This window comes from Onychomys torridus, chromosome 16 (assembly GCF_903995425.1).
Source record: "Onychomys torridus chromosome 16, mOncTor1.1, whole genome shotgun sequence".
Taxonomy (NCBI): domain Eukaryota; kingdom Metazoa; phylum Chordata; class Mammalia; order Rodentia; family Cricetidae; genus Onychomys; species Onychomys torridus.
The window spans coordinates 7035248-7059934 of record NC_050458.1 but is presented as its reverse complement, the minus strand read 5'-3'; the positions used below and the strand labels follow the sequence as shown (position 1 = coordinate 7059934).

Sequence of the window (24687 nt, the reverse complement as noted above, 5' to 3'; positions counted from 1 at the left end):
AAAGGTGAAGACAAATTAATGGGAATTAACAGGTGGCTCTCACAATTGTTTGAGGACTTAATATAAATCCACTCAGTTCAGACTTTTGCTATACCTACTATCAAAATTGAAGAGCTACTAGCTGTAGTAACAGTGAACTACAAAAAACAAAACAAAACAAAAAGGGCCACAATCCTGGTAGACAGTAAGGCTAGCAAAGTAGAGTCATTTCCGCATCTTTGAAGTTAGCTGTGGTCATGTGACTTATCTGACCAATGAAATGCAAGCAAAATTGCTGGGTGTGGCTTTAGGGCAGGAGATTTAACAGTGGGTGTATACCTAGCCATACCTCTCTCTCTGTGGAAGCTGATAACAAAAGTCAGCCTGGGTCCCTGTGTACAGCCACACATACAAACACACGTGTATCCCATTGCAGACATGGTTTATTTTGTGTAAAGCCATGTATGTATTTTTGGCTGTCATCAGAACCCAACAAAACTTATTCTCATACACACACACACACACACACACACACACACACACACACACACACACACACGACAGCATAAAAAAAGAAGCTTAAAATCGGGACAGAACTTAACCGCCAAATTCAAAACTGAAAAAGGAAGGTGGAACTACCGTCATTTTGACTTGGAACTATGCAGGGCCCTTCTAGATCTAAAGCCTTCATAACTCTAGTCTTCATAACAGCGCAATCTGTTTATTATTACAATTACCTTCTATGTAAGAAAACCAGCCAAGTCCACAGCAGGCAAACAATACATATTTTAATTTCACTCTTGAGACGTCAAAGCCTACTCCTGTTTTTCAAAGCAAGTTAGATTCCATCTTCACTCAGTATTTTGTGTTTTTATTTGATAAAATATTTGATTTTTAACTTCCAATTAACCAGTGACTTGAAACCTCATTAACTTTTTCCTTGGATAAGTTTAAAATGTTTTACAGATAGTGTTGGGATTCTGATCATTCACGCACTTTTGTTCACTCATGAAAGCTGGGGAATGTCAGTGCCATTGCTACCTCACTAACCTTTGACCTCGTGAGCACAGTGACAGCATGTACTTAGGGAAGAGTAGAGACTGGTGTTAGAGGCAGTTACTCCCTATAACACCGACTCATTTCAATCTCTGGGCATGCCACTTTAGACCCACCCACACCAACAGGTAGGGATTTCATCAAATGATGTCCTGGCAGTCAAAGTGCACTGAATATTGTAAACAAACAAACAAACAAACAAACCCCAAACTGTGGCGTCACCACCATGAACAGCTGAAAAGGGCCCTGACCTTTTTATGTCTTAAGTCATCTATAAGTAGTGGCTGTAGTGGCGTTTGCTCTGCCCATGACCTTGGGCTATAGGGCCTGAAGGAGATCCTTCTTGCTGTTGTACAGGACCTCTTAAAAGGAAAAGGAAGCCCCTTCTCCTTGCTGCCTGCTTCCTGATCTGATCTAACCACCAGGTGGATTGGCTCCCGGTCAGATCAGAGGACCACTGCAGATGTCTACTCCATTCTGTATTCGTGAGTGTATTTCCTCAATTTGTATCTTTGTAAATCCCTAGTAACCATTACATAGACTCACATGGATTGACCTTAATAGAATCACAACGGAGGACTAGAACATCCTTCTTTGTGAATTCCTATAATTATAATTATTAATACTAACTTTGAACAAGAAATAAAGCCAAGATAATGATACCTCGTGTGTTGCTAGGTATGCCCACTCTACCGTTCTCTCCAGAGCAGTGAATTTATTTTGGTATTCTCAACACACACACTAGAAACTTCCTCCCGTGGTTTCTCTGTTCTCTCTTGTCAGTTTCATGGGATTCTCATCTCCTTTTGGATGTTGCTGTTCTGGACCACTGGAAACCATCAGCTCCTGATCCAAAGTTAAACCACTAAGAGAGCTGGTACCATACTTCTCGACTTTTCCCCTTAACGTTAGTCATGCCAGGCTCTCTACAACGAAGGGGAAACAGCACCCATGCCCTTAGGACTCTCACTGGATGTCCTAGGCACTGTCTCACATGCCATGAGTGATCCTCAATGTTACACCCTAGATGCTACAAATTCAGGTTTCCACTGAAGTATTTACCAGCTATGGACAGGGAACTTAGGTCTCAGAAACCCAGCATTCTTATCTGTAGATCTTAGATAATCCTTAGCTTATGACATGAGTACATGACCTGTAAGTGGTGTTTAACTAACAGTGATGTGTAAGATTAGATACTACACATGCAAGCCTCTAAAGCTGTAAAATGATACACAAAGCTTTATTTGAAAATGACTCGAAGCACACGTGAAATTGCCCAAATTAGTTTACACTTGTCCAGCTCACTCTTCTTAAGTCACTACAGCCCTACTATACATCGAAGGGGCGAGGTTCTGGCAAATACATAAATGAGTCACCTCACGCAAACTCACTTTTGGGAGAGGGGCAGATTACATTCGAAAGTAACTGGGAAAACAGAATTAAACTGAATTTCTGAAGGAAAAATATGAAAAAATTACCAGCCCACTTTATATAATTTCGTTCAATCCCAAGATGAGAAAGGAAGTTTCTAGACCTGCATTAGTAAGAAGCAGGTCGAGCACCTTAGAACTGCCTCTTCACTGCAAACTTCCAGAACCACGGAGAGCCAAGGAGCTAATTCTGGGAATGGAGCAAGGCTGCAGATGTGCTCTCTACTGAAGGTCCCGCTGCCACACCAAGAAGGACTTGACAGCTTCCACGACTGGCCGCGCCTGTCATCACTGCTGCTGGTTCTCATTCCAAGGGGGATATTTATTCTCTCGGACCTGTCGCTACCTTCTGTCTTAAAATGGGTCTTTTAGATAGGTGGTTCTTATTCTTAAATATCATCATACATTGAAGAACCATCTCTTAATATGAGAAAAAGACCTGCATGTCTCACAAAGGCTCTAGAACTCAACATGGATGAGAGTTTAAGGAAGATTTTTCTGAGAAGGGATTGCTATTGCTCTATGCAAAAATAACAGTGTGTATGATAGTTGAGGGGCCAAACTTGCAGCAAATTTAAAATATGAGAAAGCCATGTTTACCATAGATCTCATCTGTACATTTCCCTTTCTTGACTGCTCACACTCAATGAACAAAGATGAAAACAACTAAATAGTAAACTATTAAAAACATTTAAAGCCATAAAAATAAAAGGTAATCACACTGAGTTCAACAGCTGGCCGTTTAGCCACTGGCAGCCATTTTCAATAACCAACTGATATTTGTTAAATTTTTGTTTTGCCAATTTTCTTCCTAAGAAAAACATTCCATTCTTCAGCTGCAGAAGTTAACTTTGTCACATGTCACATTTCCTGTGCTTTGCAATCAAGGCATTAGCACATGGCTACAGCTTGCTGCCACCAACATTGTATCTCAAGTCGCCAAGTTCAAGAAGCAGATACCAGAGGCTTTCAGTCTAACAAGGGTGCTGGCCAGACTGGCTGATTTCTAGGAGCAGGTCATGTGTACACAGTGACTCACCATCAAGGAGACACGGGCAAGTGGTGATGCATGTGACAAGCAGCAATGCATGCAGGGTGGCTTCTGTAGCATGGTTGTGGGCATCATATCTATCCTCTAGACAAAAGTTTCTAGTCTAATCCAATTTTTATTTAGCAGATAGATTTTCTGCCTAATTGTCTGATTTATGTTGAATGTTTTCTAAATAACAGATATCTCGAACAGGTTCCATTTCTAATTTAATAAAAAATGTACTCCAGTTTATATAATGATAATCCCTAGTATAGGACAGAGAAAGTGGGACAAGCATTCTTGCACCTGTAAGAATCCAAACAGTTTCTTGATTCATCAGTGTTTCCTTCACCTCCAATAGTATCCTTTCATGTCCTGATAAGCACATAGATAGCAAACTTGGGCCAGGCCTGTGGTGATGCCTTTAATCCCAGCACAGGAGGTTCTCTGTGAGTTCGAGGCCAGCCTGGTCTACAGAGTGAGTTCCAGGACAGGCAGGGCTGTTACACAGAGAAACCCTGTCTGGAAAAACCAAAACCAAACCAAACCAAACCAAACAACCAAACAAACAAAAAAGAAAGGAACCTTGGTCATGTCTCCATTCACATCCATATTTTGTGCTTGCTAGAGATAGAATGTAAAGGGATATGTTACACACACCACACACACACACACACACACACACACACACACATGCTATATATAATACAAATGTATATATATATATATATATATATATATATATATATATATATACTACATATATATGTAACACATAATCATATAATTCCCACCTACATAAGTTTTTTATTTAGTAGTGAGGGAAGCTAGTAAACAAATGATGATGGCCCAGAGCAACATACTCTGAGTTCTATATGAATAGCCTTACATCATTAGGACTGCACAACTTTCTGTCAATGACAGAAGCGCTCTATGATGGAGAGGTATTCAATAAGGTCATCACTAGATACATGATGCTACTGAGCACTTGAAATAAGGCTTGTGCCTCAGGTACTGGATAACACAGATCTAGAGGTTCAGAGACGAGCAAAATATTTTAAACAGTTGCAATAAGAGAAGGTTAACATAATAACATTAAGTCTCAACATTACTTCAAGATATATATCATTATAGACTTTGCATAAAAATAAGCTAAACTAAAAGAAATGAAATTTGTTACTTAAGTTGTTAACTAGGCAAAGGTGGAATTACTATTTCAAATCTAGGTCCATCCAAGTGTTTCTCCACCTAGAGAAACTCTTGTGGTTTATGAGACCTCACAGGTAGATGGGATGTGAACTGAGCACTAACAAACAATTAAGATATACACATAGTAGTGGAAGAACAGTAAGGTATCAACAAAACTGGAGCAAGGAGGCTTAGTTTATAAGTTTAGTAGTTAGATTTGGAAGGACTTAGAACATCAGGATAAAGGCTTTCCTTAGAAGAAATGGGAATCTGGTTTGCTCTATACCAGTGGTTCTCAACTTTCCTAATACTGTGACCCTTCAATATAGTTCTTCATGTTGTGGTGACCCCAGCCATAAAAATTTTTTTGTTGTTACTTCGTAATTATAAATTTGCTACTGCTAAGCCAGACGGTGGTGGCGCACGCCTTTAATCCCAGCACTTGGGAGGCAGAGCCAGGTGGATCTTTGTGAGTTCGAAGCCAGCCTGGTCTATGGGGTGAGATCCAGGAAAGGTGCAAAGCTACACAGAGAAACCCTGTCTCAAAAAAAAAAAAAAAAAAAAAAAAAAAAAACCCAAAAAACCAAACAAAACAAAAACAACAAACAAACAAAAACAACAACAAAAAATTTGCTACTGCTATGAATTACAATGTAAATATCTTGTGTTTTCCCATATTCTTAGGTAACCCCAGTGAAAGGGTCAGTCAACCAAAAGGGGTCAACACCCATAGGTTGAGAACCACTGCTCTAGAGGCAAAGAAACTGGACTGGACCCGGAAAGCAGTGAGAGCGGGTGCAGTGCTATATCGAGGTTTCAGAGATGAGCCATTGGATCCAGCTGAGCTGTCAACAAGAATGAGAAGAAACGGAACAGAGAAATGCTGGGAAGGGAGCAAATTTCCTTGGCGGAAGTTGAAAACTCTATGTTCTCTGGGTCAGATTTGGTCAATAAATGTGTGTGTTTGTCCTGAGTAATGCTGAGATTTTTAAGTTTTGCTGCCAATATTTTAAAGTTTAAGGGTTTTATGGGAAAAACCAAGTTTATGATTGTGTTGAGTACAAAAACAAAAGCCATTGTGCCAGCCTGGAACAGAGTCAGCTTGCCATTGCCCAAAACGACTCTTCACCAGTCTTCTGTGGATGGACCCTCCCCAGTTTTCAGCCCTCTCCTGTTCCTCTCCTGCCTTGAGGATCTATGTGTTCATGCCGCCACTGATCTATAAACCCTAAGGGAGCAGGTACCACCAACTAACTGATCTATTTTAAACAGCCAAAATAATTTTCCTTGTGTTACTATCATGAAATAAAACCCAAACCAAGATATTATCCAGACAAAAGCAGGTTCTTGGGGGGATGTCAGAGAAGGTCACAATTGTGCCCCTTATCACTTGTTCACAGAAGCATATTACTAGTGTGATCTAAACCCCACACGAGGCCCTGGCCTCTGGATATATTAGACAGAACTAAACCTACAGTGGACTCTCTTCTCTGGAATTTGGGGATTGGGACTGAGAAAGGCACAGTTTACAGAATGGTGGCACTGCAACACATGAACCCAGAGATTACCAATGTTCACTAGACATATACTCTGGGCAACAGAGCACAAGAGAGAGCCGGGCACTGAAAGAACTGAAGCAGCCATGTGAGGCAGGAATGAGGAGGGCAGGAAGGGAAGAGGCTGCTCTGGCTGCCTTTAGATCTGTGTGAGGCCTAGAGGACTCTATAGATTTGGGGGAAAGTCTCTGCAAAAACATCATTTACACATACACACACACAGTTCCTCATTTTTATTTCCAAATTTTAAAAAGAGAAATATTTCAAAACTAAAACCATTGTTTAATGTAGGCAGTTTCTTTAAGTACCTCACCTTATAAACACACGGCAGTTGGTAAATCTCCTTCCTCCCCAATCAAAAGCCAGTACAACATGAGGTAGAACAAATACAGATGATCTTCTTTAAGCCATAGTAATGGCCTAGCATATCACAGCAGAAAGCATTTTCACTGGGTGGATATAGTCCTGGATAGTGATGGGGGTTGCCATGACAACTTCCTAGGCAGTTTCTTCTGTAAGCCATTGTATTGCAAAATGTCTCCACAAAGAAGCTCTATCTCCTTGCGGGCCTTGGTGGAGCATGAAGGCAAACTGGGGCTTACTTTCACTTCTATATTTAAGGTTCCAATTACTTTAGGGCGGTGTTTCTCAAGCTATGGGCCACTGCAACCCCTCTAGGGGCAAATGACCCTTTCACAGGGGTTGTCCAAGGCCTCCAAATAACACAGGTATTTACATGACAATCTATAACAATAGCAAAATTACAGTTATGATGTAGCAACAAGTAATTTTATGGTTGGGATCCCCACAATTTGAAGAACTGTACTAAAGGGTCACAACATTAGGAAGGTTGAGAATCGCTGGTTTAAGGGTGCTCTTTGAACCTAAGATAGTGAAAGATGCTGATTCTTAGGTTTAATGTGAGTTGAAGTGTTGATCCATTTATGTTTTTTTTTTAACCTCCAAAATATCTTGCTTTACTGTGTGTGCCTTAAGTACAAATCTAATACAAAAATCATGTCATTTTTAAATATGATGTACTTGTTCAATGAAAGGATTTTTCATATAAAATTATAATGCAAGGGAAATGGATTCTATAAAAAGGTCGACAATAAAAGAAAGAAAATGGTCCCCAAAGGGAGTGGCACTATTGGTAGGTGTGGTCTTGTTGGAGTAGGTGTGGTCTTGTTGGAGGAAGTGTGTCACTGTTGAGGTGGGGTTGGAGGTCTTTTATATGCTCAAGCTATGCCCAGTGTCTGAGACCACTTCCTGCTGCCTGTACATGAAGATATAAGAATCTCAACTACCTCTCCAGCACCATGTCTGCCTGCACGTCGTCACACTCCCAGCTATCACGCTCCCATCATGATGATAATGGGCTAAATCTCTCAACTGTACGCTGCCACCTCCTCAATTAAATGTTTTCTATTATAAGAGTTGCCATGGTCATTGTGTCTCTTCACAGAAATAGAAACCCTAACTAAGAGAGAAGTTGGTACCAGGAATGGGGTATTGCTGTGAAAGGCCTGACCGTGCTTTTGTTTGGAGGAATCTTGACTCTGGTACTTGGGGTTAGGAGAGCAGTGGAAAGCTTTAAGTGTTGCTTAGTGGGCCATCCTAGTAGGAGCGTGGAAGACAGTGGTGCTGAGTGTGGTTTGATGAACCGTGGGGTGTTCACTCAAGAGGTTTCAGAGGAGAAGAATTTTAGCATGTCATCTAGAAATGTTGTCTGAGGAGTCTGCCTGAGGCTAAGTGAAATGTTTTAAATTAATTCCATTGACGGAAGAAATCTCAAAACAGCCTAGTATAGACTTTGTTGTGTGTTGAGTATAGCAGTAACTCTAATGAAGATTTATAATGAAATAAATAAATAAATAAATAAATAAATAAATAAATAAAGAGAGAGAAAGAAAGAAAGAGAAGAAAAGGAGCAAGATGAACAGGGCAAATTCCAAAATGAAAATTTTGAGGAGAAAAAGAGCTCCAGGAAGTGGAATGGAGCTAAGTCCTGTGTTCAAGGAGATAAATGGATTAAGAAATGGAATATACAGAGTGGTGACCTCAGGGTAAGATCCCACCCAACAAAGTTTCCAACTTGTGAAAAGGAACTAAAGAAAAGGCTAGAGCTGGGTGTGGTGGCACACACCTTTAATCCCAGCACTTGGGAGGCAGGGGCAGGCACAACTCTGAGTTTGAGCCAAGCCTGGTCTACAGAGCAAATCCAAGGACAGCCAAGCTTAGGCACAAAAGAAAACCATCGAAAACAGAAAGCTGGTGACAATGTAATTGAACAAGCAAGCAGCAGAACTTGGCAGCTTTGGCCACGGGGTTCTAGCTTTAGAGTTAAGGGTAGAAGAAAGGGGTCATGGAATTTTCCTCCATGACTAAGAAAAGCCGCTGAGACCAGGCGTGTCAGAGGTGTCAACTGACGCCCAGAGAGGCCTTGTGTGAAGCTGTGAAGGAGAAGCCTGGATTGCTTTGGAGACCCCAAGATGTTGGAAATGCCAGACTGTGGCATACTTGCTGAGGAGAGCTGCTAATAGGCAGTAGAACCAGCCCAAGAGAAAGACGCGTGCTGCACTCAATAGAGCTGAAAAGAGTTGTTGATCTGAAAAGCATTTGATATCAGACATGGAGATGCAGAGTTTGGAGGTTGTCCAGCTGGTTTTCAGTCTTGCTTTGGTCCAGTATTTCCTCACTATGCTCCCTTTTCTATGTTTTTGGAACAGTAATGCATATTCTGTGCCATTATATGTTAGAAGCATGTAATCTCTGGTTTTTTTTTTTTTCACTTTGATTTTATAGGGGATTAGAGTTAAGAGATTACATGGTTCTCAGAAGAGACTTTGAATTTTGGGCTTTAAAACATTGTTGAGACTGAGATAGAGTATGGAGACTTTGGAAGTTGGACTGAATGCATATTTGCACTATGACATGGCTACAAGCCATTGGGGGCCAGGGAGTGGGATGTGGTGGTGTGAACGAAAATGGCCCCCTGAGGGAGTGGCACTATTGGGAGTTGTGGCCCTGCGGGAGTAGGTGTGGCCTTGTTGGAGGAAGTGTGTCACTGAGAAGGTGGGCTTTGAGGGCTCATCTATGCTCAAGCCACACCCAGTGAGTTGGTTTACTTCCTGTTGCCTACAAATCAAGATGTAGAATTCTTCAGCACCATGTCTGCCTGCACACCACCATACTCCCAGCTGCCATGTTCCCTACTATGACAATAATGGCCTGAACCTCTCAACTGTAAGCTGCCACCTCAATAATGTTTTCCTTTGTAAGAGCTGCTATAGTTATGGTGTCTCTTCACAGCAATAGAAACCTACCTAAGACAGTAGTCTATACATCTCTCTCTTGCCCCAGTTTGGCTTTGGAAGATGTGTAAATACTGTGATCAGACTTAAAACGTCTAGATCACACACTGAGAAACAATTCATAGGGAGAGATGGTTTGATTTGCATTCGGCTGAAACGGAAAACACCAGTGCAACTATTCAGTTAGTCCTAGCAGCAACACCTGTTTCCTGCACTGAGAGTTATACTGACATACATGGAGAATATTTGACTTCGACAGAGCAAAGGTGAGTTTCCAGCTGTTACTCAGCAAGATAGTTTCTAAGACTTAGGTGTGTCACTAACTCCACACTAGGACTCACATCATCTCATTAATTGAACAGGCTCTTAAAAGGCTGTGTGTGTGTGTTTAGGTAAGTCCCTTTTTACTGAGAGTCCTATCTCATTCACAGTGGCCTCAAACATGTGGTCCTCTCGCCCTGACTGCCCAGTCCCAGGATTTCAGGTTTGCACCATTGTGACCATCGAGAAGAACCTCTGCTTCAGTGACCCTCGCTATCATATGCAGATGTCCCCGGCTTTCTAGTGACTCTTAAGCGACTTTCGTTTCTTTCTGATTTTCTTCTAATTTAATTTTAAACTGGCTGATATACAGAAGGAATTAAATGCTAACTTATTTAGTTACTTTGTGTTGAGTTGACAGGCTCTCTGTGTATGGTGGCCAGATTAAGTTTCAATCAGAGGTGGTAGGGTGTAAAATATTGGGGAAGTAAAATTCGTCCCATAATATACACATAACTAACTAAGGACCATGAGCTTAGAAACGCAGGGGCATGTAGACGGCCTCTAGGAGACCCTCATGCATCAGCAACTCAGCCACACAAACGTGTTCTCTTTGATGGGAAGCTATAGGGTTGCTTCTACAATTACAAATGGAAGGAAACATTGCTTGAAATAGTTCCTCTATTCTTATAAGTGCTCCAAATATTCAAATTTCCTATGTATACTAATTGTATCAGGAAGGAAGAATTACTGTTGGGACCAAATGTGTTACAGAGTGAAAATATAACCTGTTCGAACAGGTTCCATGACAGAATGAGTGAATGTCATTTATAAGTTGTTAACAACGGGAAGAGTAGTATTTCCACTACTTTTATCTAAAACAGCCTCAGAGATCTGGAGAACATCCTGTGGAATCAACGCAGGGAAAGGATAAAAACAAACTTGCCAGTAATCAGAAAAGCTGAAACAAAGACCAGTCTACACAGTGAATTAACTTTGCTTCTGGCCTGACTCAAGCCAGCCACACTGGGATTTGTTATGTGTAGGCAACGTGTTTACCTTCTCTGAGTCTATATTTTCACAAGAGTAAAACATAAAAAACAAAAACCATCTCAAAGAACTCCCATGAAATAAAAGGAAGGAATACAGAGAAGCTGCATAGTTAATGATAACTATTACTGGGCTCAGTTCTCAGACCATGGCCTCCTACAGGGAGATTCAATCTAATACAACTGTTATGAAACAATTCTTAAAGCACTGTAGTCAGCAGTTATGGGGTTAGATCCTAATTCTACTACTCACTAGCTGAGGATTCCAGGCAGTTTTCAAATATGTGCAGGATGATGTTTCATGAAAAGTTAGAAGCTTGTGTTACTGATGCCTGAATCAGCATTTTACACACTCTCTCAGGGGACCCCTCTTTAACTCCTAAATCAGGCTCTCTTAATGCGTCTGATTACACTGTATTTTACCTAGCTAATACCTGTTATAGTTACAACGTTATTTCTGTTTCTTCATTAGACTCTAAGAAGATAAGATAATGCACCCAATTCACACTCTCACAGCTACAAACACATCAAATACCCTCTCTGAGTATTTCTGATCATGACTTGACCTCTCGGGCACTTTCTGTACGGAAGAGCAATGCCTAGAGACACTGTTTAAGAACGAAACGAGAACACAGCTATTGCACTATTTCCAGGTGAAAATATTTTTAAAAAGATTTTAAAAAACCAAAAAAAAAAAAAAAAAAAAAAAAAGAAAAGGGGAGAATAGGAACATGCTAGCTTTGCTCTCCTCCGGGCTTTACTGAACAGACTAGACTGCTAATGTAGTCAGTCAATTCCAGTGATCAGGAGACCATCGCTTCCATTAAATCAGCTGTTCTCTACCAACGTGAACGCCATGTTCAGAAGTATTTCCTTTTCTTGTGAGCTGGAATAGGTCTCACAGGAATGATAGAATAATGCTTCCAAGTATATTGCCCACATGAACTCCATGTGTTCTGCATGGGTGTCTCAATAGAAAAAAACATTGCCGAGTGTTGTGGTCCTGCTCTGGACCACCAGTGTCTGTGTCTCACAGATCTGTGGAGATGTTGAAACAGTTTCTTAAAACACAGGAATTTCAAGAGTGAAGGAGTGTTGTGAAACCAGAAAAGAAAGTTTGGATTCATTTCTCTTGGCTGTAAGTTGACTCTGGGCCAGTGAAGGATTCACTTGTGGAGAGTCCCTCCTTGATGGGAATAGAGGCACATATATGGTACATTTAAAAATGCTGCCTTCCTTGTGGAACATTTTGTCTTGGCAACTCAAGAGGCAATATTATTGCACAGAAATCTGTTCTCATGTGTATACGTAGAAACTTCCTTTGGGATTTGTCTGTATGAGACACAGATAAGTGAATGTACTTTCAATTTTCAAAAATCTTCACATTTTGTTTAAGCCTTTCTTACTATCTCAAAAATGCTTTTAGGATGGTATTTTGTAAACCCCCACATCCCAGTAATAACTTAAGAATGATGATAGCTTATGCGAAGTAAACTCAAGATTGAGGAATTAGCATTAAATGCTTAGAAATAAGTCTACATTTTATCTAAGTATATGTATTTTCAGGCACACCTAACTGAATCACAGTTTCAGTACTTACTAGGATAGTGAGTATGTGCAGTCAAGTATCCATAAAGAACAATCTAGAACTTGGAAGCTGAGCACCAGGCTGTGTTTGTCACTCTAGACTTCCAGTACTAACTCCAGTGCCAACTGAATGGGCAAGTTTCTGAATTCCTTTTTGCCTCAGCACCTTCATTTGTGAAACACGGCTAAGAGAGGGTATGGGCCCTCAAGGCTAAACACTACAGGACACAAGCAGGGCCTAGTGAGCAGGGATTCTGGGGACCAGCTACAAATAGGGTTGTCCAGTCATTCACTTGAACGGTCTCTAATTGGTTGACCTCATACCTTTCCCAGAATTTTAAAGAAATAATTTCAGGAAACAAGTCAGCTGTAAACGTACAAAACAGAAAAACAAGGATAAGTATGAAAATCAAAAGTCATGGTTTCACAGGGAGTTGCCTTAGTGTTACACCTGCATTTATATGTGTCTGTGTTTATAGCAAATTAAGATTCAACATCAAGACAGAAGAAACTTGGAGAGCTGAAGACTGACTGTATCATTAACTGTCCGCCCCTCTCCAGAGCGAACACGGGAAATTCTTATTCCCATCTGTTCTTAAAGTAGGTAGTTAATTTCTTCTAAACTAGAGTTCGGTAGATTCCTAGTAAGAAATAAAAGCAAGTAAATCTTAATTCTATACAGTTTTGGTTGCCAAATCTTATGAGAGTTCTTCATCAAGGAAAACCAGGATCTGTTATTCCAAACTTTATGAAGGTCTGCAAATCTCTCGGTGAAGAGTTTAACAGAGCCAGTCCCTTTTACTTAGAATGACACAGTTGAACAGGAGACAGCCAACAGCCAGAATCACACATTAGCTAGTGAACGAAGTTCCGAGTGGACACAGCGCAGAAGTGCCTTCAGTGTGTCTACCTTCTCCCTGTCCACCACACTGCCTCTCCACCTGATCTCGGCTGTCACAGGCGGGACACCTAAAGTTCGCTGCTGCAGTCCTCCTTAGTTTTCCCGCATTTCTGTCCTCCAGACTACATGCTGACACAGAGACTGCGGATTTAGCAAGTAAACAAAAGCAAATAGTGTGGGGGCACACAGGAGTCGCCGCCTGCCTTCACCCGGTCTACGTGTTCATTCAGCTTCCAAGTGCTCCATAATTCAATCAATCTCACCAGGCAGCTATTCCCCAGGAAAGCCTGGAGAGCTCTAAGAACAACCTGCAAACAGTGCTTCTTAGACCAGTGCTCTAGGGGTCTTCCAGGCACAGTCCTCGCAGCGGCACAGAGGCTATTTGGAGTTCTCACCTGAGTCCAACCCGCCTGCCACCAACCCCAAGTGATCTACAACACACACACCAACCAAGAGGGGGCGGGAACAGTGGTCCTCACCTTCTCCTTCTTCTTCCAGGGAGTTCATGCAGGGGAAGTAGCCTGCAAGAGCTTCAAAGGAGGCAGAGAGGCTGCTCCGGCTCTGGGAGCGTTGCATGGAGCGCCCAGCGGCGGCTGTGCCCCCCAGGCCCTGCCGGCCCATCTTGCTGGAGGACCCGCTTTTCCCGCGGTACAAGATACGAGGCGTCTTGGCGGCTGGCGCGCGGCGACCGCTGCGGTTCCAGAGCCTGCTGGTCGGGGGGCGGGCTGGTTCCGCGGAACCCTAGGGTTCCGGTCCCTGCCTCCCCGGCCCAGCCCGGCTGGGATGTGGCTGGGACCTTGGCTTTGCTGGGGAGGGATCGGGAGGAAAACTGTCAAGAGGAGCAGCTGCTCACTGTGGAAGTCCAAGGTGTCGCCAGGGGAGCTGAGGATCCTGGAGGCTGGAGCCGCTAGCCCGGGTGCCCTCCCTCGCTGGGAGCTGCTGCTGATGCCGAGCTCCCCCGCCAATCAGCGGCTGGAGGGGGCGGCACCACCGCGCGAGGCCGGGGCGCACTTCAGGTTCTGACCTGCAGACCCCTTGTAGCTACCAGTTTCCTCCTCTGGCATGGCCAGCAGCTGAGAATGGTGTCTAATTAGGTGTACCGAGTAAGGCAACTCAGAGTGGAACGTGGGGAAATTCCTGGTACTCACTCTCCCTTAACAATTTCTCTTCAGCAGCTGTTCACACTCCCTAGGTGTAGATGAGGCACTATCTTTATCATATTTTAACCAGTGCTTATGAAAACCTACATTAACCCTCTCTTTTTAACTTTAAAGTAACGGGAAAAAGTCAACAGGAGAGTTCTTTGAAAAGAGACAACAGAAATACCAACACTGGGGAGACGCACAATGATGCGCGTGAAGTTTGCCTTCATTCCAGGAGCCTCTAATTTCTTCTTTCTCTTAGCTGCCCACTGTTGCTAAGAATAACACCATCAAGTGTAACATCACAGTACAAGGTTACATCTTAACATAAATTTGTAAGCAACACAGTTACTAAAAAACAGCACCGTTGATAAGCAAAGTTACCATGTTTCTGCAAGATGGAAATCTCTGTCTCTGAACACAAAGCAAGTCTGATACATTTTATTAGGAGTCAGAAGAGTGCCTTAAGTTTCTAAAACCTTAGGGAAGTCATTTACCCTCTCGATTTTCTTTTTGTTGTTGTTGGTTTTTTTTTTTTTTTTTTGAGACAGGGTTTCTCTGTGTAGCTTTGCGCCTTTCCTGGAACTCACTTGGTAGACCAGGCTGGCCTCGAACTCACAGAGATCCGCCTGGCTCTGCCTCCCGCGTGCGCCACCGGCTCCCTTCTCGATTTTGTAAAGTAATCACGCGCGCGCGCACACACACACACGTATATACATGGTTTTTACTAGGAGTACTGAGAAATTCAAGTGTTCAAGTTCAGTTAGTCAACCAAGCTCCTGGCAAACGCCAGGTATGCGTGCGCGCACGCGTGTGTGTGTGTGTGTGTGTGTGTGTGTGTGTGTGTGTGTGTGTGTGTGTGTGTGCATGTGTATTGCCAGAGGGGAGGAGTTAGGGAGCAGCAATAGATCAGTACATGGCTTAGTGTTACAAGGAAAAACAGATGCAAACAGAGGAAAAGGGCAGTTGAGAAATCTCAGAGGTGGCAAGGCTAGGCCCCTGAGCAGAGGTCTGGAGAAGGCAGGAAGGAGGGCCTGCAGGGTGCTGTCAGCATGGACTTGGAGTGCAGAGACACCAAAGGCGGAGCAGGTGAGAAGGGATGGAGCACGCAGGACAGGGTGAGGGCTTGGCTCTCAGACATGAGAGCTCAGGAAAACTGCTCACGAGGAACAATACTCTCACATCTTTCTAAAAAGTCCAAAACTTTCAGCACACACACACACACACACACACACACACACACACACAATCATTGTAACAAAAGGTTTTGTTATTTAGACCAAATTTCTCTGTTTTCAGACAGATATTCATCCTTTCTTATTAATATTCCACAGCTTGAAGTCAGTTCCCTTTTCAGTATTCACTCTCCTACATTTCAAAACCAGATAAAAGTCAGAGAACTCTAGGAAAACATTTTCATACACATCGGTTTACTGAAAGAACAAAAGCTTTTACCATTAAACAAGAATTTCATTAGAGGGATAAAGAAAAAGATCCCAGGCTGAGAGAAATGGAAAGGATTTATTTAAAGTCATCTTACGGTTTTTGAACTGTCAGTCATGATTTTTTAGTGAGTTATGAAAATAACGGACTTGCATTTGATCAGTAATTTATTCATTTATTTGAATTTTTTGTTTCTGACTGTGTATGGATGTGTGTATGCTCATGCATGCATGTGAGTACTAGTGCCTTCAGAGGTCAGAAACATGAGATTCCCCCAGAGTTGTGAGCCACCTGACATGGGTGCTGGGAACCAAACTCAGGTCCTCTGGAAAAGCACAGTGCTCTGAACCACTGAGTAATCTCCACAGCTCTTGGTCAAAATTTTAAAGAGTAAAACTGATATAAAAGAATCAGAGTTTGTCTACAGTTCTGTTTCATGAGTAGGTATGCATGTATATATGTATATTGAACTATGATGTAAAGTATGTTTCTTGCCTTTGAAACTATCTTATATGTGAGGAAATTTAGACTTAAGAGTAAAATAGTTTCTTGTACTGGCTCAGAAGGATTGAATGGCTAAATCATTCATCTTTTAACAGGCTATTTGCCTGAATGGGGCAGGGTAATAAAAGCACACAGCTTTGCTATACGAACACAAATACTTGAACGAAGTGGGGAGTGAAAGTTACCTGCTTAAAAACTTTTGGGAAACACTGCCAGGACATTTCTAGCTTCCTGGCAGGAGGAACACATGAAGGACGAGGGCTGAGCAGAGAGTTCCCAGGAAACAAAATGGATGGAGATGGATGGGAAACTTTGCATCTTGGTGGGTGACAGTTGCCCCAGAAAGACACATGCCAAGTCTCTAGCAGAGGCTGTATGAGGAGGTGCTCTTAGGCCATGTTATGTGCCTCAGCATTGCTTGGTCAGACCGGAGGAGTCCAGTGCATGTTTCTAGCTGAGCAGCACTCCTCTCTTGAAACGCCAAAGCAAGGCCTCCCTGGGATGCTTTCAAACAGTTAAACATTGCCATCTTAAGTGACAAAGACTGGCATAGAGAGGGGAACAGGACACGCAGGAAGGTGGAGAAAAGCTACTTTACTTTGGGGAAGAAAGATTCAAGGTAGAAAGAACTAACACACACAGTAATGATCAGATAATTCTTGTTTCACATGATAGCTTAGAGAATAGTCTGAAATGATTGAGGCAAATTAGATTCCACTTTATTAGTCCTGTGCTCAACTGCTTTCAAAATATTTCTAGTTTCACATAAAGACATGTATTTCATGATATTTAGCATTGTTTATTTATTTAATTATTTGTTTATTTTTTTGAGCTGAGGATCAAACCCAGGGCCTTGCACTTGCTAGGCAAGCGCTCTACCACTGAGCTAAATCCCCAACCCAGATATTTAGCATTGTTTGCATTTTTGTTTTTGAGATGGGTCTCATTATGTAGCCTAGACTTGCCTCAGACTTCTAATCTCACTGCCCCAGTCTCCTGAGTGTTGAGAATACAAGAGTGCACACCAACACATGTGGGTTGCTTACACAAATTTTAACAAGCCTAGTTATCATTCCTTATTCTATTCAGACACATCTACTGTCGCCCCTGATTAATTTAAAATTCATATAAACAACACATAAAACCATTTCAGAAGTACACGTGTCCAAATCCAAGACACGAATAGTTTATGTAGTAATGCATATGTAGCCTAGCATGTGTGGCTACACAGTTAGTACATGCATATGCAGTCTGCTCTGTGTAGCTACACACTGTACATACTTTTGGATTTACCTCTCCAAGGATGGACCATTATATTTTACTACACAGAAACAAGCATATTTCTAGAAAATGACAAACTCAGGATCCCAATTTATTTTTAATTCTCTTATCCATCCAAACATAATTAGAGATTAAGAGTCACAAATAAACATAATAAATTCCCTTCTAAAAATAAAATCCTGAAAAAATTCCATCAGAAAATATGAAAATCATCTTTCTGAAGGAAAGATAAACAGATATACTTTGCATATGCTAGTATTGTATGCCACTTGATGAATGCAAACCAACGTATTTTACAGATAAGAGTTCATAGAAACATACTACATTAATATGTCAAATATTCCATCAGTCCTAACAGAGAATCTTCTTTGCAGATGTCCTAACAAAGACTCAGCCATATTAAGTACATGTGCACTGTGGCAGCGCAGGGCTGAACCACACAGTCTGACTTCAGGTAATGTCTGAGAACCATGTCACAGATGTTACATATGCTCATGTAAAACTAAGATGGTAGAAAGATACAGAACATAGAAATGATAAATGTGCTTATAATTATACTGTGAAGTTCATCAAAAACAAATGTGGACAATCCAATCTTAAAGTCATACTGCTTATTTTACCTACATAGTTATGTTAAATCTGCATTGCTTTCCCCATAAAACATACCAAATATTATATATCCCAGAACTGAATTTAAAATCTGAAATCAACATTCTTTTCTCTCATTCCTAGCTTTATGTTAATATGGCAGAAATAAAGCATAAACCTTGGAGCTTTCAGTTTCAAAGGTATTTTTAGTTTTTACTTGGCAGATTTTGAAAGTGAAGAACAGATGTTACAGTTTAGCAGCTGCCCAATCCACAACCCAGCCAAGCTGAAGAGGGAAAAAGGTGCTCAAATGTGATAGGAGGGAAACAAAAGAGATGAAGTAGTCAACAGTCCCATCATTAGTGCAGTGAGATTCATGATAACACATGTATTTACCTCTTAGGAAAATCTGTCCATGGAAGTAAAAACATACTGATTAAGCTAAAACATGGTGATAAGATTTCACCTGTGGCACGAAGGGGAAAAATCCTTAAAGATCAAAGCCACATGTAATGAAAAGAGAAAGTGAGGAGGAGCACACACTGGGACACATCCCTCTAAGCACAGTAATAATTATGAAGATAACAGCTAGATTTATGTCCTTCATATATATAATTTAATATCAACACTACGAGGTAGTTACTACCATTGTCTCTACTTCACAGATGACAAAATTAACAAAATAGTCATCCAATAAATATTTGTTGCATACACACCGCAGGCCAGACATGCTGCCATCACTGAGGATACAATAGCAAACAAAAATTGACAGAAATCCCTGACCTCTTGCAGTTTCCATACTAGTGAAGTGGTGGCTAACATTAAATGCCACTATTGTAACCAGCCTTCCCCCCAAAGCTCTGCACGGCAACACATAAAACCATTTCCTAAGTACACAATACTTGCAGAGATACTACAGACAGACTCATTATATAGAGGAGGAAACTGAGGCGCAGGCTGTTAAGAAATGGAACCCGCAGTAAGTCTACAACGTCTGAGTCACAGCGCAAACCAGCTCTTGAATCCAGTACTTTGCTGCACTCTACTTCAACAATGCTTAGACTCTGTGGTTTTGAAGATAAAGGAGAAACCAGCTCAGATGCACCGTTTCTCCTGTTCTGACCTAACACAGATTATATCTCTTATGGAAAAATGTGCAAATCTCTTTCCAGCAGCAAGACAGAAGCAGTTCTGTAGCACCAGGGGACGGCAGCAGTGTCCTTCCCTGACACCCTCCCAAGTCCTAGATCTCCCAGTTTGAGGGCTCAGTGCCTGTAATGCTCTCAGTCCCTACAGTTTAGATGCCAGGGTGCTTCACCTGTGATTCTGACTGGCTATAGATTGGTGTTTCCACAAGCCCCTCCCCAGCAGCTCCCAGAACTGAGGGAAACATCTGGGGATATCTCATTACAAAGGCTGTTGGTGGAGACACACAGGGCGCACTGAAGAAGGAGCTGGTAGTTTCTATGCACTCTCTTAGCTCTCCACATGTTGAGCTATCTAGAATCTCTCTAAACTGCCTCTGACGGTGTTGGTGAAACTGAATGGCACAAGCATTAAGTAGTGAGGTGGTGGCAGCTATGTGACAAGGTGACTGGGAAAAGGGTGTTGTCTAATGTCTGCTCCTGCAGCTTTTCAGTGTTCCCTCTGAGAACAGGTCAGCTCCCTTCTGAAATGGGGCCTTATCTACTATCAGAAAAAGTAGATTTTCTTGCTGATGAACTTCAAGGCAAGGAGATTAGACTTTCTGTGTCCTTCCTTAAAGAGAAGAAACTGCTTTTTAATGGCCTATCCTGTGGAAGGAGTTATAAGCCAGGAACGATGGGGAAAAAAACCACATACCAGAAAAATGCATACCCCCATAGCCTCATAATGCCTCAGTAATAAATTCATACAAAGTCTATGTAGGAATATCAGGAGATCACTCTCGAACATTCCAGGAAAAAGAAGACATTTTCTTTTTCTGCTATGATTCACCTGGAGATTCTGGGGAAGTACCATCCAGTAACTTCTCATAACATGAGATCAATAGCATTTCAGAATTTTATGGGTGCAATCATTCTGTACAAGTAGACAATAAGATCTAAATGTCTTCCTGAGTTTCAGGTACCAACGAAATAATGATGTAGCATCCCTAAGATAAGTGTGCTGAAACTTGTTCTTCCATAACTCATTATTTATTTGCTCCTTTTACTGAAGCGTGACTACAGTAATATTACATATGCACAGAACATCGGATTCCCTCAGTCACAATTCAGTCCAGTTTTTGCTTTCTTTCCTTTGTGACTGGCTAAGTTCCATGCACTCATTTGAGTACACCTGGAAATAAAGTTTTGATGACCACTCTGTTCAGGTAAGTTACATACTGTTTAGACATAAACTTCTTAAGTTGTTTACACTGCTTGATACTATTCAGACATAAAGGAAATTTGATGTTTTTGTAGATGTCTAATTTTACTTGTAGACAACTTAATCAATTCACTATATATGGAGATAGGAAATTTGTAACATTAAGGTTGTTAAAATCCAAAGGCAGTAGAGATAAATGAAGGTTCTCCAAAGTATTAAAAAATTCAGGATTTTAAATAGAATATTGGAAAAAGAAAGCCCATGAAAAACATTCCTTCCAGGTCAAACACATCACCTAGACTGGGTATAAGTGAATTCCTGCCTGAAGGTAGTTCAATTCTACTCAGTGTATTGAAAAACAGGAAAACAAGTGGCTAATTCAGTAATCAAACTAAGCAACTCAGCAGCAGCTGACACCCCGAAGGTGCTGTGCGCTAAGGGGTGAGTGACCCGAGTGTCTGTGCGCTAAGGGGTGAGTGACGAGTGTCTGTGCGCTAAGGGATGAGTGAGTGACGAGTGTCTGTGCGCTAAGGGATGAGTGAGTGACGAGTGTCTGTGCGCTAAGGGGGTGAGTGACGAGTGTCTGTGCGCTAAGGGGTGAGTGACGAGTGTCTGTGCGCTAAGGGGGTGAGTGACGAGTGTCTGTGCGCTAAGGGGTGAGTGAGTGACCCGAGTGTCCGTGCGCTAAGGGGTGAGTGAGTGACGAGTGTCCGTGCGCTAAGGGATGAGTGAGTGACGAGTGTCTGTGCGCTAAGGGGTGAGTGAGTGACGAGTGTCTTGCTAATTTGAAGCTTTACAGTAGGATAGAACAATGTAGATGGAATATGTGGTTCTTGAATTTAAACTGAAGTGGCTCCACTAACCTGCTTGATTTACACCTTCACAGTAAGTCTGAGGAGGCAGAACTATTCCAGGGAAAACAGTCTCAGGTGGAGGCAATCTGTAGTATAATTTATATTCCTTCTATCTGCTCAACAAATACAATAATAATTCATTTTTATCTCTTAAGTCCTTTTGAAGTCTGGGAGTTTAGTGATAACAACTAGAATGGATCTTTTTCCTCATAATGTTGACAATGTAACAAGTAGAAAGACACTAAAAAAGAACCATCAAGAACAACTCACAGCAAGGCAGCGTGACACATGTCTGTAAGTGTAGGGAGGTGGAGGCAGAAGGGTCAGGAGGTCAGGGCAATGCCTGGTTCAACAGTTAAGTTCTAGGTCAGCCTGGAGTGTGTGTATAGGCAAATACTATTCCATTTTGTATAAGATACTTGTCCATTTGTAGACTGAAGTATGGAGATACCATGGAACCAACCCCACAAGGATACTGAGGCTACTCTTCACACAGACAACTGGAAAAATGATACTGAATAAGTTTATGCCTCTCAGTGTCAACAACAGCACTTAACCAAAATTCCCTAGGCATTTCCCATGGTTTAATTATAAGGGCTTTAGATATTACAGCTAATTGATAATAATTTTGTTTTATAAAGTTACTTTCCACAATTTTTTTCTTCCTTTTCTTTGTGTGTGTATACATGTGTGTGTGTGCGTGTGTGTGTGTGAGTGTGTGTGTGTATATGTGTGTGAGTGCTAGCCCATGTAGACATATGTGGAAACCACATATAGGAAGCTGATGATAAGTTGGGTTCCTCAACTCTTCCTCACCTTAATTTTTGGAAATTGGGTCTTGTCATTTTGACTAGCCTGTCTGGCTTGTCAGGAAACCCTGAGATCTACCTGTCTTCCCCCATCCCTGGTGGGGTTACAGGTATATATCATTAGGAAGCCTGAGATCTACCTGTCTCCCCTTAGCCCTGGGTATATATTACCAGAGCAGGCTTTTTTTTTTTTAAATGTGGATTCTGGGGATTCAAGGTCAGGTCCTCATGGTTCTATAACGAGTACTTTGCCAACCAAGGTATCTTTGTAGCCCTCTCAAATATATATATATATATATATATATATATATAATATACAATTAATATAACATAATTGTATATTAATATTGGTATATATTAAACAATATACGCAACTCCAAACATATCTTGAAACTCATCAGTAATATTTTACAGATTTTGAAGCATAAAGAAGACAAATGTATGCACATCCATTAGCAGTGATTTAAGTGAAGAGTAGTTTACCTGTGCATTCAAATTTTCTTATGTTTCTGCATATTGGATAGTCTACAAAATATATATGAAGCATCAGTGTATTATTCTTACCCAAGAGTCTCCACTGAAAGCATTTAACACAGACCACTGATTGCTTAGTAGAATGGATCACTCACTCACTATTAAATAACATTAAAGAAATAGTTATCCATCAGTGCAAGTAGATGAAGAAGTGGGTTGTGTCAACTACTGACTGGCCACTGGTTAAATCTACTGCATTTAATCACTATGTGTTATTTGAATTAGTAAGTATAAAAAGACTAAAAGAACAGACCATGTAAAAAATGAAAGGACCAGCGTGCATCTGGAACATAGTTTACATAGCCCAGAGGTATTTAAGATAACAAGCATCAAAACTAACAGAGAAGGGGATAGGAAGGGGGGGATGATGAGAGAGGAGGAGGAGGGGAGTGGGGAGGAGGAAGAGAGGGAGGGGGAAATGCTCCTGCTTTGGTGGTGATAATTGCTACATTTTTAAGATCAAGAGACTAATTCTATAGGTTGCAGGATTATTACATTCTAATACACAATTTAGAAAAGCATAGCATTCGACTGGAAAAGTGAACTAAAGGGGAATCTAGAAGTAAATTACTTTGGCTTTCACAAAAAGCACAAATTATATAGGTACAAAATGACTCAGAAAAGAATAAACCAACGGAAATGTAAGAAGTTAAAAATAAAACTGTTCTCTATGAGACCCAAAATGATCAACTTGCTGTCACCTCCCAGAGTCCTCCAGGTCCTGTTCTCACTGGCCTGCATTTCAGAGCCGACCACTAGACTCCAAGGATGACCTTGCTGTGGCTCTCCAAGAAGATCCTTCCAGTTTCCTTCCAATCCCTCGTCTTCTCAAACCCCTCCCCCAGTGGACTGCACCTCTTCTATCAAACTTATACCTTCAATGTCTACAGTGCATCCTAGCAATCAGTTCTGGGCCCTCCTCTCCCACACACTCCCCGCCCTCACCCCAGGATGGCCTCTTTCCATTTTCAGTCTGGAAACTCAAATATGTTCATGCAACTGTTCCCAGCAGCTTCACCTCTGAACTGAACTTCTAGAGAAGTCGGGTTAACATTACCTCTAGAACATGTCTCAGATGGCTCAGTCTACTCTTTTGGTTTCTTTCCCAAAGAAATCTGTTTCTTCTTCTCTTTACAGACTTAATAAATGACATGAGTGGCCAATTTTGCTCAGTTAAAAACATCTGGATATCCCTTCTTAATCTTTACTGAATGCCTTTCCATCAAATCATTATCAAACTTTGGATTCTACTTTAAAAATATAATTAACGAGTTAAGGACTGTCCATTTCTCTTTAGACCAGCCCAAAGCTTTTCCTCCCATGCCTCGAGACATTGTTCATGAGGGAGCCAAGATCATCTTTGAAAAAGAAAATGTTTCATACCAGTAGCCACGCAAAGCCTTTTGAAAGTCTCTGCAGCTACAATACGATGCCAACATGCCGCATGGCCTCAGCACCTGTGTTTGCTCTACCACAGGCCGTTCTTGCTGCAGCTCAGCAGGATGAAGGCACTCTGGGGTAGTCTTTAGGATGGACTCTGGTCTATCTCAGCTCTTCCATCGATTTTCCTTCCTCGGGACTCAGCCTTTTCCTGGAAAGGGAATCTATGTGGGGGATGGAGAGACTCTGGTGTGGTACATAACTGTTCTTCACAGAATCACTCCAAAATTGTAATGTTAAAAGTATGTACTTTTTTCTTCTCTACCCGTCAACTGTAACCATGACTGGAACAAAGGCTATCTCAGTTTATTTACTACTGACACTTTCTTCGTATCCAGTGACTAAAATGTCAAAGACACACAATCTTACCCAGCTAATAAATACAATGGGAA

The 24687-nt window shown here is 41.5% G+C and overlaps 1 protein-coding gene across 26 annotated transcripts in view; it reads right to left on the bottom strand.

Annotated features, from left to right (window-relative positions):
• Window positions 1-24687, bottom strand: part of Rims2 (regulating synaptic membrane exocytosis 2) — a 465362-nt gene that overhangs the window by 13311 nt on the left and 427364 nt on the right. The window contains exon 1 of one of the 26 annotated variants that reach the window (XM_036208696.1): window positions 13831-14329. The exons of the other annotated variants lie outside the window; for them this stretch is intronic. Within the exon in view, the coding sequence (XP_036064589.1) occupies window positions 13831-13972 (142 nt within the window). The 5' untranslated portion in view covers window positions 13973-14329. Of the gene's footprint in view, window positions 1-13830; window positions 14330-24687 lie in introns of those variants that run through there. 26 annotated transcript variants of the gene reach the window in all.